The sequence below is a fragment of the Aedes albopictus genome, chromosome 2 (assembly GCF_035046485.1).
Source record: "Aedes albopictus strain Foshan chromosome 2, AalbF5, whole genome shotgun sequence".
Taxonomy (NCBI): Eukaryota; Metazoa; Arthropoda; class Insecta; order Diptera; family Culicidae; genus Aedes; species Aedes albopictus.
Genome location: NC_085137.1, coordinates 2,484,990 through 2,502,337, shown reverse-complemented (window position 1 = coordinate 2,502,337; position 17,348 = coordinate 2,484,990). Strand labels below are relative to the sequence as shown.

The following is a 17,348-nucleotide window of genomic DNA, read 5'->3' as shown; positions in this document are numbered from 1 at the left end:
TAGTGGATCACCTGTGCTACCATGGGAAAGAAAGGGTTAATGGCCGTTTCATAAGTTGGGCTTTATGAAAATCTTAAGTTCATTTGGCTGAGTGTAGGTTTCACGTATGGATTTGGAAAAACATCGATTGTCTCGTTTGGGCAAACTTCGGGTTTCAATCGCGAGAGAGACGTCTGTTTGTCTGTGGTATAGAGATCCTCCCCTTGTTCCTCCCCCTGCTGAGGGTGTGTAAATAAATTATAAATTAATGTGTTATATTTATCACCGATGGGTGATTTTTATTTTTCGTGTAGCAAATTGTTTTGACATTTACATCATCAAACAAAAAATAATTGTTTATTTTGTTGGTCACCCACGAACTCCAAAACAAATTTTCACATGTGAAATGATTTTACGTTTGTTAGTCGTTTAGTCTGTTCGATTTCAAGTGTGAAATGCCTCCCAAAACTTTGAAAAAAGAAAAGCCAATCTGGTGGAAGTGCGAACAATGTCGGACCACAGTGCTTACGGCGGAACTGGCAAAGCATCAGGCCGATTGCAATAATCTGTCCATTCTAAGTGGATTCATAACAGAAAGGAACGAGTTTCACAGCAGCCGGCTTGAGTGTGGCAAGTTGTCGGCAAACGAAGAGCTTAAGGATTTAGGTGATGCTCAGTTAGGCGGCCTGATTCTACTGGGAAGTTCTGTGATGAATAAACTAGAACTGGTGTTGGGAGATCTGGTGGAAGTTGGTCTTAGAACAACTGACCACTTGGAAACATCATCATTTATCAGAAGTGTTTGGCCGAACGACGAAAAAGGTTCACGTGTTTTATGCGCTTCTCTCGGTAAGTTTCTTTCGATGTTTACTGTCTCAATCTTGTACGTAGCGTGATAAAAAATATATGTTTTGTAATTGAATAATAAACGTAAATCTGTCAATTACCTACATTGACATTAAGCCAAGGACCAAACATGATACAACGGACAACACACGAAACACCCAGTGGTCCAGTGGAGAATTTTCCGTTTGACGAAGAGTTTTCGCTGACTGGAGTGGAAATTGAACCCACACAGGTTTACGAAACGATCACACGACTGACGCCCCTAAATGAAGGCCACATTGCCATTGATAACTGAAACTAATCATATAAAGTGCTAATCGTAGCAATAGAAGATTGCAACGATTTTGACGTAAATTTGCAATGATTTTCATTGGCATTTGTTACAATGTTTCAATAACGGAAATTTGTTGCAACTCATTAGTATTGTGGGATTTCCAAGATCGTGATCAATAAAACGCGAGGATTAACACTGATTTACTCTGCTTTTATTTCTCGGCTCTTCTCACATTCGTTTAGACAACAACTGACTCGTTTTGACAAGGTCAGCTCTAGAACACGGGGGGTGTGTCAATGGTTTGACACCACCACAGTAGTCCCCCTCCAGTCACATCAAGAATCTAATCCTATGGCCGGATGATGTGACTACGGTTTTATTCTCATCGGCGTTTGATTGCAGGTCTTGTAGAACAAATGCAGGCTTAACGCGGTCAATTGATACTCGTTGATGCTTTCCATTTATCAATACTTTAACGAACTTTTCTCCCCGCTCGATGACTTCATACGGGCCTTCGTACGGTCTCTGCAAGGACTTTTTTACCATATCCACTCGTATGAAGACGTATTTGCACTTCCGTAGTTCCCTATGCACAAAAACTTTTGGTTTCGCATGATGAGTAGATTCTGTTGACTTGAGATCGTCAAATATTTTGTGCAGTTCTCGACAATAGTCTGATCGATCGAAGTCTTTCACTGGAGCATCAAAAAACTCACCAGGGATTCTTAACTGCTGCCCATAGACGAGTTCAGCAACTGAACAGTTAAAATCCTCTTTCAACGCGGTGCGGATTCCAAGCAAAACTAAGGGTAGTCTATCAACCCAGCGTGTAGATCCAACACACATTACAGCGGTTTTTAGAGATCTGTGGAACCGTTCCACAAGTCCGTTAGACTGCGGGTGGTAAGCTGTTGTGCGTAAATGCTCCGATCCAAGCAATGAATTCAGTTCTCTGAACATCTCCGATTCGAACTGTCTCCCCTGATCAGTTGTAATTTGTTCTGGAACACCGAATCTTGAAATCCACGCAGAGCAGAATGTACGAGCAACAGTTTCAGCTGTAATGTCGGAGATGGGAACAGCCTCTGGCCACCGTGAGAAGCGGTCGATCATCGTGAGTAAATAACGGTATCCGTTGCTCGGAGGTAGCGAACCCACGATATCCATATGAACTTGTTTGAAACGACTTTTAGGGAGCTGGAATGTACTCAGCGGAGCAGACACATGGCGTTGAATTTTCGACTGTTGGCAGGACAAACAGTGCTTCACAAAATTGCCGACGTCTTTATTCATCGAACTCCAAACGAACCGGTCAGCTACCAACTTTCTTGTCGCTCGGACACCTGGATGTGATAATCCGTGCACGATTTGCAATACATTTTGACGATGTTGTGGTGGAACATATGGACGAAGCTTACCTTCAACAGATGTATCGCAATACAGTGACGTGCCATCATGAAGTACTTGTTTTTGTAGCCTCAGAGATGACGAATTCAACAATCTTTGCAGTTCAGGATCATCAGCTTGATCTGTAGCCATTGAACGGTAGTTGATGTTGGATGGCAACGTTATTGTATCTACCCTTGAAAGAGCGTCCGCCACGAAGTTGTCCTTTCCACTAATGTGCCGTATATCGTTTGTAAACTGCGAAATATACTGGAGATACCTGTCCTCATGTGGAAGCCTCGACGATGAATTCGATGCCAGGGCATTTGTCAACGGGTTGTGATCCGTGAATATTGTAAACTTGCGTCCCTCGACCATATGACGGAAATACTTCACGGCCATTTTCATAGCCGTTAGTTCCCGGCCGAAGGTGGAATACTTCTGTTGCGCTACTGAGAACTTCTCTGAGTAAAACCCCAGCGGTTTCCATTCTCCGTGTACTAGCTGTTGTAGAACTGCCCCGGCAGCTGTACTAGAAGCGTCGATCATCAATCCCATCGGCTTGGACGAGTCCGGATAATGAAGGAGCGTTGCGTTTGACAGCGAAGATTTGCATTTCTCGAAAGCACGTTTCGAACGATCGGTCCACTGCAGCTTGCGATTGTCGTTCTTCTTATTTCCAGGAATCAACTTACGTATTTCTGCTTGTTCATCAGTGGCTTGCTGGATGAAGCGCTTGTATCCGTTTATCAAAGCAAGAAAACGACGTAGCTGCTTCACTGTCGCTGGGAGTTCATATTCACGTATGGCCTTGACCCGGTCCGGAAGAGGAAGAATCCCGTCCTTGCTTACAATATAGCCGAGGAACTCGACCTGTTGCTGGGCGAATTTGCATTTCGCAAGATTGATTACCAAACCGTTTTCCTGTAGACGCTCGAGCACAATCTGGACATGACGCCGGTGCTCTTCTGGATTTGCAGAAGCTATGCAGATATCATCAATGAAGACAACCACGAAGTCCAGGTCAGCAAATATTCGATGCATATAGCGTTGAAACGTTTGGCTTGCATTGCATAAACCGTTTTGCATCGTGACGAACTCAAACAATCCGAACGGTGTGATGACGGCCGTTTTAGCTATGTCCTCTTCGTTCATCGGGATCTGGTGGTAAGCACGCTCAAGGTCGATTGTTGTAAATATGGTTTTCCCCTGAAAAGCGTTTAATAAATCGTGAATGTGGGGCACTGGATACCTATCGGGCACTGTCACTTTATTTAGGGCGCGATAGTCCTCAACGAATCGCCACTGTCCATTCTTTTTTGGGACGCAATGCAAAGGGCTAGCCCAGCAACTGCTCGATGGGCGACATATTCCCAATTCGGACATTACCTGAAATTCCTTTTTGGCTGCTTCCAGTTTGTCCGGAGCCAGCCTCCGGGCTTTCGCTGCAACAGGTGGGCCCTTTGTTACTATGTGGTGCTTTACTTGTCGGTGACAGACTGCCAACCGCATCGTCGAAGGAAGTGTAATCTGCCGGTATTCCACCAGAAGGTCTCTAAAAGGGTGGTCGTAATCGATGGCTGTAACACCGTGAATCGCTGCTGTTGCCATTCCACCGATCGATTTCAGATGAGTTTTACCGTCGATTAATCGTCGATTTTGCAAGTCTACTATCAAGCCGAAGAACGCCAAGAAATCGGCGCCAATTATAGCGACACCGACATCCGCCACCAGGAAATTCCAACAAAATCGACGACGAAGACCAAGATCCGTAGAAACGAAGCGGGATTCGTATGTTTTGATTTTTGTTCCGTTGGCTGCGTGTAAAACAAACGAAGTGGGTCCTTTCAAACGGTCGATTCGTGAGGCTGGTATAATGGAAACATCCGAACCGGTGTCAATGAGGTAGCGGCAATTACTGGGACGGTCGAACACGAGCAGACGGCGACTTTCAGCTGGAGCATCCACCTTCGCCGTATCAGGCGGAACTCCATCTAGTTTTTTTGATCTGCAAACACGCACGGTGTGCGGCATTGTCGAGCGTTTCGACCGTACTTCCGGTGGTACCAGCACACTCCAGATTCTTCAGTGTCTCTATTACGTTCACGCCGCGCTCTCGAAGAGGACCGGCTTCGAGCACCAGTTGTCTTGAGACGTCGCACTTCCGCTGTCAAGTTTGCTATTTGCTCGTACAAAGAAGACAGGTCGTTGTCCTTGGAGGTGGTCGCAGCTACTTGAGGGGCAGATGTTTCGACCATCTTGTCTGCCATTTCAGCTAGCTTGCTGAGCGTTCCGTCACTTATAGAGAGAATCGGCCTCATATTCTCTGGCATTCTTTGCAAAAAGAGCACTTTCATCACGTCGTCATTTATATTCAGTCCAGCACCCAACTCTTGCATCCGAGCAAGCAAATGGGTGGGCCGCATATCCCCGAGGTCACAAGCGTTGAGTAGCCGTTCCAATTTTGCTTGCGAGGACAACTCAAAACGCGAAATCAAACGGGTTTTGACAGCGTCGTATTTCTGCTGAGCCGGAGGATTTTGTATCAAATCGGAGACGTGGCAGATTATGCTTTGGTCGATACGGCTGATGATGTGGTAATACTTGGTGTCGTCTCTCACGATTCCTGCGAGGGCAAATTGTGCCTCCGCTTGCGCAAACCACATCGATGGGTCATTTTTCCAGAACTCTGGAAGTTTGACGGACACTGCCGCCGTCGCAACAGCAGCGCTTGCATCTGCCGAAGTCGCATTATTTACATTTCCGAGCATAACTGCGCGGTTCCTTTTGCTCGTGGAAAAATGCAAATGGCGTCGTAGAAAAATAAACGTTTACGATTTTTGATCACTGGCACTGCGATCCGCGCGCGGATTTTTTCGCGAACACTCGGAAACCGATACCGAGATCACGTCGGGGTCACCAATGTGGGATTTCCAAGATCGTGATCAATAAAACGCGAGGATTAACACTGATTTACTCTGCTTTTATTTCTCGGCTCTTCTCACATTCGTTTAGACAACAACTGACTCGTTTTGACAAGGTCAGCTCTAGAACACGGGGGGTGTGTCAATGGTTTGACACCACCACAGTATTATAACAGGGAGGCAACTTCAAAATCATTTCCAAAATTTTATTCCGAATTCTATAAAGTTGCTTCTTTTTGGTATTGCAACAGCTCGACCAAATTAGGACAGCGTACAACATGGTCGGTATGAACATTTGTTTATATGATGATTAACCTGGGCTTGTTAGGGGAATATCTGTAAGTAAATAAAATCGTGTTAAGTACTGTTCCTTTAAATTCCACTAAGAATTTGCATCCTTTGACAGATACGTATTTCGACCTCAACTGTAAAGGTCGTCTTCAGTGTGTTGTATTTGACTTTTTTCGACTTTTTTTTTGAGGTTTTTTTTGGCTTGGCAAAACTAGTGTCGCTCCCCCTGGTCATGTCTTACAAAATGGTGATATGCTCACAGCGGATGCTCCCCAAGTAATCATGACGCTGAATATAGAGCATTCATTTCGCTTTATAGTGTATTATATGACATGCAATATACCGTCAGTGTACCAGTAGCCGCTCATGACCCAATAGCCGCTCACTGTTGCAAAAATCAAGTTTATGCGCATAAATACACTCTTTTCGGTGCTGATATTCTTGGACAATAAGGGCCCATATAGCCGAGGCGGTAAACGCACGGGTATTCAGCATGACCATGCTGAGGGTGACGGGTTCGATTCCTGGACGGTCCAGGATCTTTTCGTAAAGGAAATTTCCTTGACTTCCTTGGGCATAGAGTATCTTCGTGCCTGCCACACGATATACGCATGCAAAATGGTCATTTGGCAGAGGAAGCTCTCAGTTAATAACTGTGGAAGTGCTCATAGAACACTAAGCTGAGAAGCAGGCTTTGTCCCAATGAGGACGTAACGCCAAGAAGAGAGAGAGAGAGATTGGACAATATGAATTAGACGAGAGCAAAGCCATTTTATGCAATATTTACCGGATAACATAAATTTTAAAAACAAAACAATGAATTTTTTTGAGCGTCTATTGGGCCCAAAAAAGTTGTAGCTAATTTCATGTATTCCGATAACCGCTCACGCAAAAAAATACGTCAAAATCGTAAAATCTGCCGATTTTAGTACACAGTGTGTTTAATCCCTATTACACAAGTTTACAAAATAAAACGAAAGTCGTGAACTTCTGTCAACGATCAAAATTTTTGAAGCACAATTTAGTGCTGATTTCGAAACCAACCTTCAAAAAATTTTAAGTAGAACAGTTTTTGAGTTTTAGCTCAATATCGAGTTTTACAACTTTTCAAAATATGTAATTTACTAAAATTCAAATATATTGCGTTTTGTTAAACCAATTTTAAATCTTTTTTCATCAATAGAAAGCTGAATACAATACCATTCGATCATCTGAATACATATTTTGCGTCAGATTGATGAAATTCAAGATATTGGCGAGCTTTAGGGACGATCTTCTTTATGTGGAGAGGCGTACCGGCTAGGATACCAATGCTTCAGCTGGCGCGAAATAAAGAAGCAGGTGGTTTGAAATTGCAGTTGCCAACTTTCAAATGCAAGTCTTTGCTAATCAACCGTAGCATCCGTGAAATCGATTCCATTCCTTTTTATAGATCCTTCATTTCCCAAGTAAATCCCAACCCACCCGCAGATTGTCCTTGCCTAAAGCTTATCCTTTCAAATGTTCCCTTACTCCCTCCTCAAATCCAGCAAAACCTCTCCGCCGATACTATTCACAAATTCTACATTAGCCAAACCGACGAACCGAAAGTTTCTCTGGAGTATCCGGCTGCTAATTGGCAGCAAATCTGGCGAAATATTGCGTCCAAGCAACTGAACTCAAATGAACGTAGTATTCTATACATGCTGGTGAACGCGAAGCTTGAGCATCGAAAGCTGATGTTTAGAATGAACAGAGCTGACGGCGAAAACTGCGTACACTGCAACGCGGCCTGCGAGACATAAATTAAGCACATGCGTACGAGTAGTGGCGGCCTGGAGGCTGCTACAGCAGAAAATATCATCTCTGCTCCGAGGATGGCGCAGCTTTTCCATAGACGATCTGTTAAGACCGCAACTACTAAATGTTCCAAGACAGAAGAAGATTAGAATACTGAAAATGTTTGTGCATTACGTCATCTTTATTATGGAAAATAATAATGTAATAGATGTAGGTACACTAGAGTTTGAAATCGACAATGTAGTGTAAATAATTATTATGTAATTACTTTTATTACTCTTCGTCAATAAACAAAATTTTATGTTAAAAAAAAAAAAAAAAAAAAAAAAATCTTAAATTTCAGCCAAACTCCCAAAATTTTTTGAAAAAATGTATTTTTTTCAATAAGAAAAAAACAACTTAAAAATTCTTTCTCGACGTTTGGTTGACATATCATATGTAGGCGAGTAACAGTAAAAATTTCAGATCAATCGAAGCATTGATTATGGAGAATGAGATGTTTTAAATGAACGACTTTGCTTAAAAATAGAACAAAAATCGATTTCAAATCATCAACCTTGTATGGAAAGTCGAGAAAATTTCCGCTCTACTTTAATTTTTTTCTTTCGCGTTTTCGAACTAAGGGCATGATTCTACACCAAAAATGATCATCAGCTTACCGAGTTCAAAAATGCTGTAAACTAGTGTTATACACTCCTACGGAACAAGAAAAAATAATTGTAAAAACATAGAATTGCAAAAATAATGCACTTTTCCGCAAAATTCTATTTAAAAGATGGCATTAATTTGTTCGTGAGCGGAATTAGGACCACTTTGGTCTCACACCAAATGTAATAAAATCATACTTTTATGAAAAGTTTTACATAAATCTTGATTTATATCTGATTGCACTTAGATTGAACTAACAGAAAATGGAAAAACATTACAAATTGGCTTAACAGTCATTTAACAGATGATGTTTTTCTGCGAAACTGGCCTTAGATGAGCGGAATCTGGTACCCTGATGGTATAGTTGTTTTGTCATACAGGTACCATTAAATTAGGTTTAAAGTCGAAAAGTTGATTAAAAGCAAGCTTTACTGTGGTGATTGCTAAAGCATATAAAATGCTTGTACCATATAGAGATAAGTGACATTTGAACACACGAACACTAGCGCACGTTTTTCCTCACACAAAAGTGCACGCCGATTGAAAGGCTGTTCAGATTGCATATGCAAATATTACCCAATCGAATTTGGTAAAACGGGTAAATAATGATAAAACTAACGTCCGGGGCAAGAGTGCAAATATTTTCCTCGCAGTTTCACAACTACATCTACAAAAAAGGCACGCATACATTTGAACGTGATTACCTCTATAGCTAATGCAATAAAATCGTATGGAATGCATTAAGGCATCATGACAACAAAAGATAAAAATAGATATCTTTCAACACCTGTTCCGATACTCTCACTCTGATGTTTTCTATTCTATTTCGGGAATTGAACCTAGACTGCTGAAGCTGGACCACGGTGAAACTCGGATGCGAACGTTCTGTGCTACGATTACCATATATTTTGCACCTGGAAAAATGTGCATCATAAAGCAACGTATACTCAGCTTGTGCCTTATTAAGTTGTGTTTTCAGTAGGTCTTAAAAGTTGTACTGGGGTCTGAATGCCATCAGTTATCTTACTCTCCCAAATTCATTCGAAAACAAGCGATTACAAAACCGATTGATTTTACAAACGAAGATAAATTCGTCGGTGTTGATTCTATTCTTTTTGTTTTCATATGTGCTCACTTTCACCAAAAAAAATATACAATAAATAAGAAACAATAAAACAGCCATTTAATCCTTTCTTTTATGAAATCAGGGCACTAGGGAAACTAAGAAAACCAATACCCCACATAATTTATGTTCCATCAGCATCTGATTCAACCAGAAACCAACACAATCATACATAAGATAAGTTTTCAAACAGCATGATAATCTAAGTGCTTCGCCTACGCAGCATTCCATTAAAAGTTGGGTTTGTTTCTTTTGAATGGTTCTGTTTCTAAAAATGTTCAACAGTTTTTTTTTTGAACTGAGATTTTTTTTTTCTACTTACAATAATGGAAGCTTTAGTAAAGGCATATATAAAGTAATAAATCCTTGCATTATTGATTGCCATAGAGCATTTATTGCTTTTTTTGCACCGTATTCGACCCCCTGCAGAAATTTTTTGTCACACCACAATATGTTCCCACTATAGATAGTAGAGTAAACATAGATCCGCTAAGATGAATCCGTTGTATCCAAACGAACTGTCAAAATCTGTATCCAAACGAGCATGACGTCACGATTTGGACAACATCAATGGAACGCATGACGTCATATTCAATCGTCGCACTTTTGAAAATTACTACTTACACGCTTGAAACATTTTAGTCAGCGGTGTCCGCGGATCTATGTTTACTCTACTATCTATAGTTCCCACCAGTTTCAGCATACATTGATTCGTTTCGCTGCTAGAAATTTTAAGCGTCGGTTACACTTTTTGGGTGGTGCATGGAATAATCGGTTTGTTTACTTGCTACTTTCTTTGGTGTTTGACGTGTGAACAAATATTTTAGACGATTGAACATTTGCACGGTAATCTAAAAAGCAAAGCAAGATGCAATAAAGTGCCCCACACAATGCATACGTTTGCGTGTGCGTGACAGTAGTTTGACACATTTCCCATAGTGGTTTCTGCTTTTAGTGGTGTTGCGTGTACGTACACGTTGCATTACACGAACACTACCTGAGTTACTGGTTGAAAATAGTAAACAAAAATCAGCTGTTCCCGGCAAAATCAAATGGGCATATTTTCAACCAGTAGATTTGCATTAGTGTTCGTGACGCCGCGCTGCGAAACCACTATGGGAAAACTGTCAAAAAAACGCAAACCTCGACGGAACGGACGCTATGTGTTCCAGGCTTAACATGGTAATACATTGAAGCATCAAACAACGGCCCTATAGAACTCTAGAATATAGGTAATATAGATGTAACCAAAAAAAATTCAAATGAATCAGATTTAATAAATCAGATTGTAGTGTAAAAAATATAATAACGATTTGAAAAACACTGAGAAAAAAACGACTCCTTCCAAAACTAAAATGTGAACTTCAATCTAAGGAGAATCTATTTCCCCTCCATTCAGCACATAGGATATAAAAGCAGAGTTTTTGCCGTACCAAGCTCATTCTGAAAACGGATGTCATAAACGACACAGCTTCGAAGTTAATTGCAGCAGCGGAGACCCGGTTAGCAGCAGTATGGAGCGCCAGCAGCAGCAGCAGAAGTGAAAAAGCCATCAGTGAGGTTTTGAGAGTTTCCTCACTGGGGCTGCAACACACTTCGACTGCAAACTGCTTGGCGATATCCAGCACCAGGAAGCCGAAATTTCGACAAGAACTACATAGGGAATCGCGCCACTTGGGCGGTGGCTTCTATATTCGTCTGTTTTCCACTATAACTCAGTCAAATTTAAACCAATTGACACAACTTTTGGAATGTGATGAGATAGGTATAGTATCTACCCATGTACAACATTTCAAGTCAAATGGTTCAAAATTGACTGAGTTATAGTGGAAAACAGACGAATATAGAAGCCACCGCCCAAGTGGCGCGATACCCTATACCGAATTGTGAAAATCCCAGTATGCTTCAATGCTTTCATAATGTAGATTAAACGCTTCATTACTTGACAGATGTAGAATAAAAGTTATCTTGCTTTAGCTAAACTATAATACGATTGAATTCAGTAACAAATTTTGAAAACGACGTATAATCAATGCTACACCATTGATTATACGTCGTTTTCAAAATTTGTTACTGAATTAATGATTTGATATAATGCTTGTGGTTACTTGGGCGCAGAACTTTTGCGGGTTTTAGCGACTTTTTTGGTCTTTTTTTCGACTAGTGTCGCTCCCCCTGGACAAGACATAGTTCAGCTCGCACAGACCCAAAAATGTAACGCAAGAGTGGGTGTGGGTATGTGGTACACTCACATACCCAAACTCATCATTAGCGTTATGAATCTAGGAGACAGTGGACGACAAAAACTGCAAAAAAAATTGCGGTAGAACGTAGACGAGTTAAGGACGTTCCGTTCGTCGGGGAAATATCCGCCATTGCTCTGTTGCTACTGAGATGGTAATCTAAGATTCTACTTCATATTACGGAATGACAACTTATCATTGTGTATTCTCACATGCAGTGCATATGCTGATTGTTTGTCAGCCTCTTCTGTGCGATACCTTACCAATCAGGCTAGGGCCGGGGTGGCCTCTGCTGTACATAGTAGCCGTCTCCATTCCACTCGATCCATGGCAGTTTGTCTCCAGTTCCGCACTCTGCGTAGGGTCCGCAGATCGTCCTCCACTTGGTCGACCCACCTAGCTCGCTGCGCTCCACGTCTTCTTGTATCGGTCGGATGACTCTCGAGAACCATTTTAGTCGGGTTGCTATCCGACATCCTGATGACGTGACCCGCCCACCGTAGCCTCCCGATTCTCGCGGTATGGACGATGGTTGATTCTCTTAACAGCTGATGCAGCTCGTGGTTCATTCGCCTTCTCCAAGTCCCGTCTTCCATCTGCACTCCGCCGTAGATGGTACGCAACACCTTCCGTTCGAAAACTCCAAGGGCGCGTTGGTCCTCTGCACGTAGGGTCCATGTTTCGTGCCCATAGAGGACGACCCGCGGTCTAATCAGCGTTTTGTAGATAGTTTACTTCGTGTACGGCGAACTTTATTCCATCGTAGAGTTTTGCGGAGTCCACAGTAAGCACGATTTCCTGCCACAATGCGCCTCTGAATTTCTCTGCTGGTGTCGTTGTCGGCGGTCACCAGTGAGCCCAAGTACACGAATTCTTCAACCGCCTCGATTTATCACCGTCGATATAAATTCGGGGAGGCGGGCGCGGTGATTCCTCCCTGGAGCCCTTTGCCATCATGTACTTTGTCTTCGACACATTAATGACTAATCCGATTCGACTGGCTTCACTCTTTAGTCGGATGTACGTTTACGCCATCGTCTCAAATTTACGAGCAATAATATCAATATCATCGGCAAAACCAAGCAGCTAAGGGGCTGTCCATTAATTACATAAGGGATTTGTTACGATTTTTTGACACCCCCACCCCCCCTTGTAAGATTTTTTGTATGAGAGCCAAACAATTTTTTGTATGGCTCGTAAGATTTTTTAAACACCCCCCTCCCCCTACAAACCCTTACGTAATTAATGGACAGCCCCTAAACGGACTTCGTGAAAATCGCAACACTCGTGTTTATCCCCGCTCTCCTTATTACACCCTCTAACGCAATGTTGAACAGCAAGCACGAAAGACCATCACCTTGCCGTAACCCTCTGCGAGATTCGAAGGGACTCGAGAGTGTCCCTGATACTCGAACTACGCACATCACTCGATCCATCGTCGCCTTGATGAAGCGTATCAGTTTATCCGGGAATCCGTATTCGTGCATAATCTGCCATAGCTGTTCTCGATCGATTATATCATACGCCGATTTGAAATCGATGAACAAGTGATGTGTGGGCACGTTGTATTCGCGGCATTTCTGCAACACCTGGCGGATGGCGAACATCTGATCCGTTGTAGCGCGTTCACCCATGAATCCAGCCTGATATTGCCCCACGAACTCTCTTTCAATCGGTGATAGACGGCGGCATAAAATTTGAGAGAGTATCTTGTAGGCAGCGCTCAGTAGTGTGATCGCGCGGTAGTTCCCGCAATCCAACTTGGCGCCCTTTTTGTAGATGGGACACACGATACCTTCCATCCATTCCTCCGGTAATACTTCCTCCTCCCAAATCTTGGTAATGACTCTCACCAGTGCTTCTCCACCGTATTTTAGAAGCTCGCTTGGTAGTTGATCTGCCTGGCTGTTGATCTGAGAATTCGAGATTACCATCTTCAAATTGGCGAGGCAAATTGTTAGAGAGAGAAGATAGGAAAATTAACCAATGACCATTAATGACCAACATCGATTATTGACACTACCAATAGTCAGCTAGAAATAATTTTCAGATTGGAAGATAAAAGGACTTAAGATATTATTTGAAATTGGTTGAACAAAACATATACATATTTGACTTTCAGAAAATTTCATATTTAAAAAAATGTTAAAACTGGATATTGAGCTAAAACTCGAAAACGGTTCTGCAGTGACTGGCACAAAAAAGATCCTCCATATAGTGGTTTTAATTTCTAATGAATACTTTAAAATTTTACCAAATTTTTAAACGTTTTGCTTCTTAGTGTATATTATTGTGATGTTTTCGATATATAAAATTTATTTTGACATGAGTTCTATCAATTTTAGGGTGATATGGGGTGAGTTTATTTTTCATGGTTAATGTAATAGGTAAAACTTTCCCTAAACTCCAGAAACTATCTGTAAGCAAGAATGAACGCTATTAATCTACTTCTTCTTCTTTCTTCTTTGTGGCTCTACGTCCCCATTGAAACTTGAGCCTGCCTCGCTTCAACTTAGTGTTCTTTGAGCATTTCCACAGATATTAATTGAAGGGCTTCCTTTGCCTGCCATTGCATGATTTTGTATATTGTGAGGCAAGCACAATGATACAGTATGCCCAGGGAGTCGAGAAATTTTTCCCGATCGGAACGGGAGTCGAACCCGCCGTCTCCGGACTGGCGATCCATAGCCTTAACCACTAGGCTAACTGGAGACCCAGGTTATTAATCTACTACATATACAACAATAATTCAGCTTGCAGACATACATTAATGTACTTTTTTGAACAATTTTTATGAGGTTTGGTCGACTAATGCAAAGAAATGTACATGTTGTGAAGATTATTAAGGATTATTTGATATTATGTGATAACTCAAAACACTCTCACGTTTGTGTATCACAATGATCACCTCCATCTGCTTGTACTAAAGCTTGCTGGAGGTATATTCTATCATATACACTTTGATAATTACAAAATTTCAATGTATTGTAAGTGGTACATACGGGTGTTCATGTTCAATCACAATGTTATCTTAACATCAAATTCCACTGTTGTATTGAAGTACCCATTCTCAGAATCAAAAGTTTACAAAAAATAAAGCGTCAGATCATCTAGCTGTCTTCTGCAATATTTTTCGTTGGAATGCAAGGAATACATGTGCTGAAGACACCAACATGATTTGACATTAGTCTCTCTTGCAATCACTCATTTCATGTGTGCGCATAATTGTCTCAGTCTGGTATGATAGTTTAGCTGTTTTTTTTGGGATATGCTCAGACACAAGGCTAGATTTTTGTATATTCATATTATATTTAAATGATAACGTATAAATTGAAATGCGAGTGCGGCACCCATGTGTATTTTGAAAAGACAGGGTAGTACACATGTAAGATTGAACCACTAGTGCATCAATAAAGGTTTCAATTTCTAATCAATGTGTTATAACATTTCTGTCCGTACATATTTCAGATGAAATCACCTTCAATACCGGTACGCCTGTTTGCATTAAACCTTTTCGGAAACGGATTCCCAGTGTCGAAGTTTTATCATTGAGTACCGACATGATCAACGCTGAGGAAATCCTCAAAAGCGAGCGCAGTTTTCTGAAATTGCTTCACAGGCATTACCAGGGACGTTTTCTCTCGGCGAACAATCTTATGCGCCTCAGACTTTGCAACAAACTGTACACTTTCAATGTGGTGGATGCAATGCTTCGAGAAGACCACCAGGAACTGGTTGACAAATTAGAAAATATGTCATTAGCAATGCGGTATTTCAAAATTGATTGCAATTCCAAGATTGTGATAAGCCGAAAAAATGTCGACGAGTCCGATAGAACAAAGATAACAAAGTTCGTTCTTGATAACGTTGGTGGGCTAGGAGAAATCATCAAAGAAATGATGGAAATCATTGGCATTGCGTTAGGGCTAAGGAAATCCACATTACAAGCGCCCACAAGCCGGGGTATTTTGTTGTACGGTGTGTCTGGTTCCGGTAAAACTATGCTCGTCAATTCACTAGCGAACCATTTCAACTGTCTTGCAGTTAAAGTCGATTGCGCCGAAATATTCAGCAAATTTTACGGAGAAACTGAAGCCAACTTGAAAAAGATATTTGAAAAGGCATTCACCAACTATCCCAACCCAACCATTGTAGTTATCGAAGAAATTCATAACATTTGTCCTAAAACAGAATCCTCAGATATAATCAAACGTATTTCCCTGTTCCTCGTCAATCTGATGGATAGTTTGCATACCTCTTCGAAAGCCTCCAGGATGATCATTATAGGCACCACTGACAATCCTGATAACCTCCATCCATCATTGAGGAGAGGTGGCCGCATAGACTATGAATTTGAATTGCCCGTTCCTGATGCAAGTGCCCGAGAGGAGATATTATGGAAAATTGTGAGCTTGCACAACCATAATCTACAGTTGAATGATGTTAAAAAGATATCTCTCGTAACACATGGCTATGTTGGTGCTGACTTGGTGAGTTTGGTGGGACGAGCAATGCATGAAGCAGAAACGCTGATAATTTACAATCACCTGGAACAAGCACTACAACATGTCAAACCAAGCGCAATGCGTGAAATTTTGATTGAAAGTCCCAACGTACGCTGGACCGATATCGGAGGACAGCACGATTTGAAACTCCAGTTACGTCAGATTATTGATTGGCCTATTCATCGACCGGAGATCTTCGCCCGGCTCGGAATCAACGCTCCACGGGGATTGCTCATGTTCGGTCCACCGGGTTGTTCCAAAACGATGATTGCCAAAGCGATTGCTACTGAGAGCAAACTGAACTTTTTGTCCATCAAGGGCTCGGAATTATTCTCCATGTGGGTTGGTGAATCCGAACGAGCAGTTCGGGAATTATTTCGGAAGGCGCGACAAGTGGCTCCATCTATAATATTTTTTGACGAAATAGACGCAATTGGTGGCGAAAGGTCTTCGGAATCCGGAAGCTCGGTGAAGGAGAGAGTTCTTGCTCAAATTTTGACGGAAATTGATGGAGTTAGTGCGCTTAAAAACGTTAAAATCATTGCAGCTACCAACCGACCAGATTTGATAGACAAAGCTCTGATGCGACCAGGAAGGCTCGATCGGATTATCTACGTTAGACTTCCGGATCGGCAGACCCGTGAAGAAATATTCAGAATAAAACTATCCAGGATTCCAGTGGCCGCGGATGTTGAAATCGGAGCTTTGGTGGACAGCACAGATGGATACTCCGGATCGGAAATCGAAGCAGTTTGCCAGGAAGCAGTTTTGAAAGCCTTAGAAGAATCATTCGACGCCACTGAAATATCGCGAAAATACTTCGATCATGCTTTGTCGGTTGTCAAGCCTCGTACAAGTGGGGAATTATTGCAGTTGTATGACGAATATTTGAAACAGCAGAGACAGTGACCACCAACGACAATTAATTGAGAAATAATGTGTGAATAAAGCATAAGCGGCAACAAATTGAAATATATGGCTGATGTGTTAATTCATTCCTCCTTGTATTGTTCGGTTTCCCGAGCACAGAATGAAAGCAATATGTGATCAAATTAAAGATGTATTAGAAATTGGAAGTCAAATTATTTTTAACTCTTTCGATTTAATAATAATGTTTAAGCAATTTTCGCATTTGACTGATTTGATCAATTTATCAACCCTTTGATTTCTTTCTGCCTTCAATCTGTGCCCGGATTACTCAAGTCAGGCAAGTTCTATTTGAATGTGAAATTCCATTTCATTTAATTGTTCCCAAACGCTGATCGGGTTATCTTAACATCACCTACAACTAAAACTGTTGCATCCTCAATCAACTTTTGTAAATAATCTGGACCACACATCAGAAAGGTT

At 41.6% G+C, this 17,348-nt stretch overlaps 1 protein-coding gene across 1 annotated transcript; it reads left to right on the top strand.

Moving 5' to 3' along the window:
• The first annotated feature begins 330 nt into the window (after positions 1-330).
• Positions 331-16,993, top strand: LOC109411747 (ATPase family gene 2 protein homolog A). The gene is made up of 2 exons (XM_029864344.2): positions 331-828; positions 14,962-16,993. The coding sequence occupies exons 1-2, from the start codon at positions 435-437 to the stop codon at positions 16,905-16,907; spliced, it is 2,340 nt and encodes a 779-aa protein (XP_029720204.2). The 5' UTR covers positions 331-434; the 3' UTR covers positions 16,908-16,993.
• The last annotated feature ends 355 nt before the right edge of the window (positions 16,994-17,348 follow it).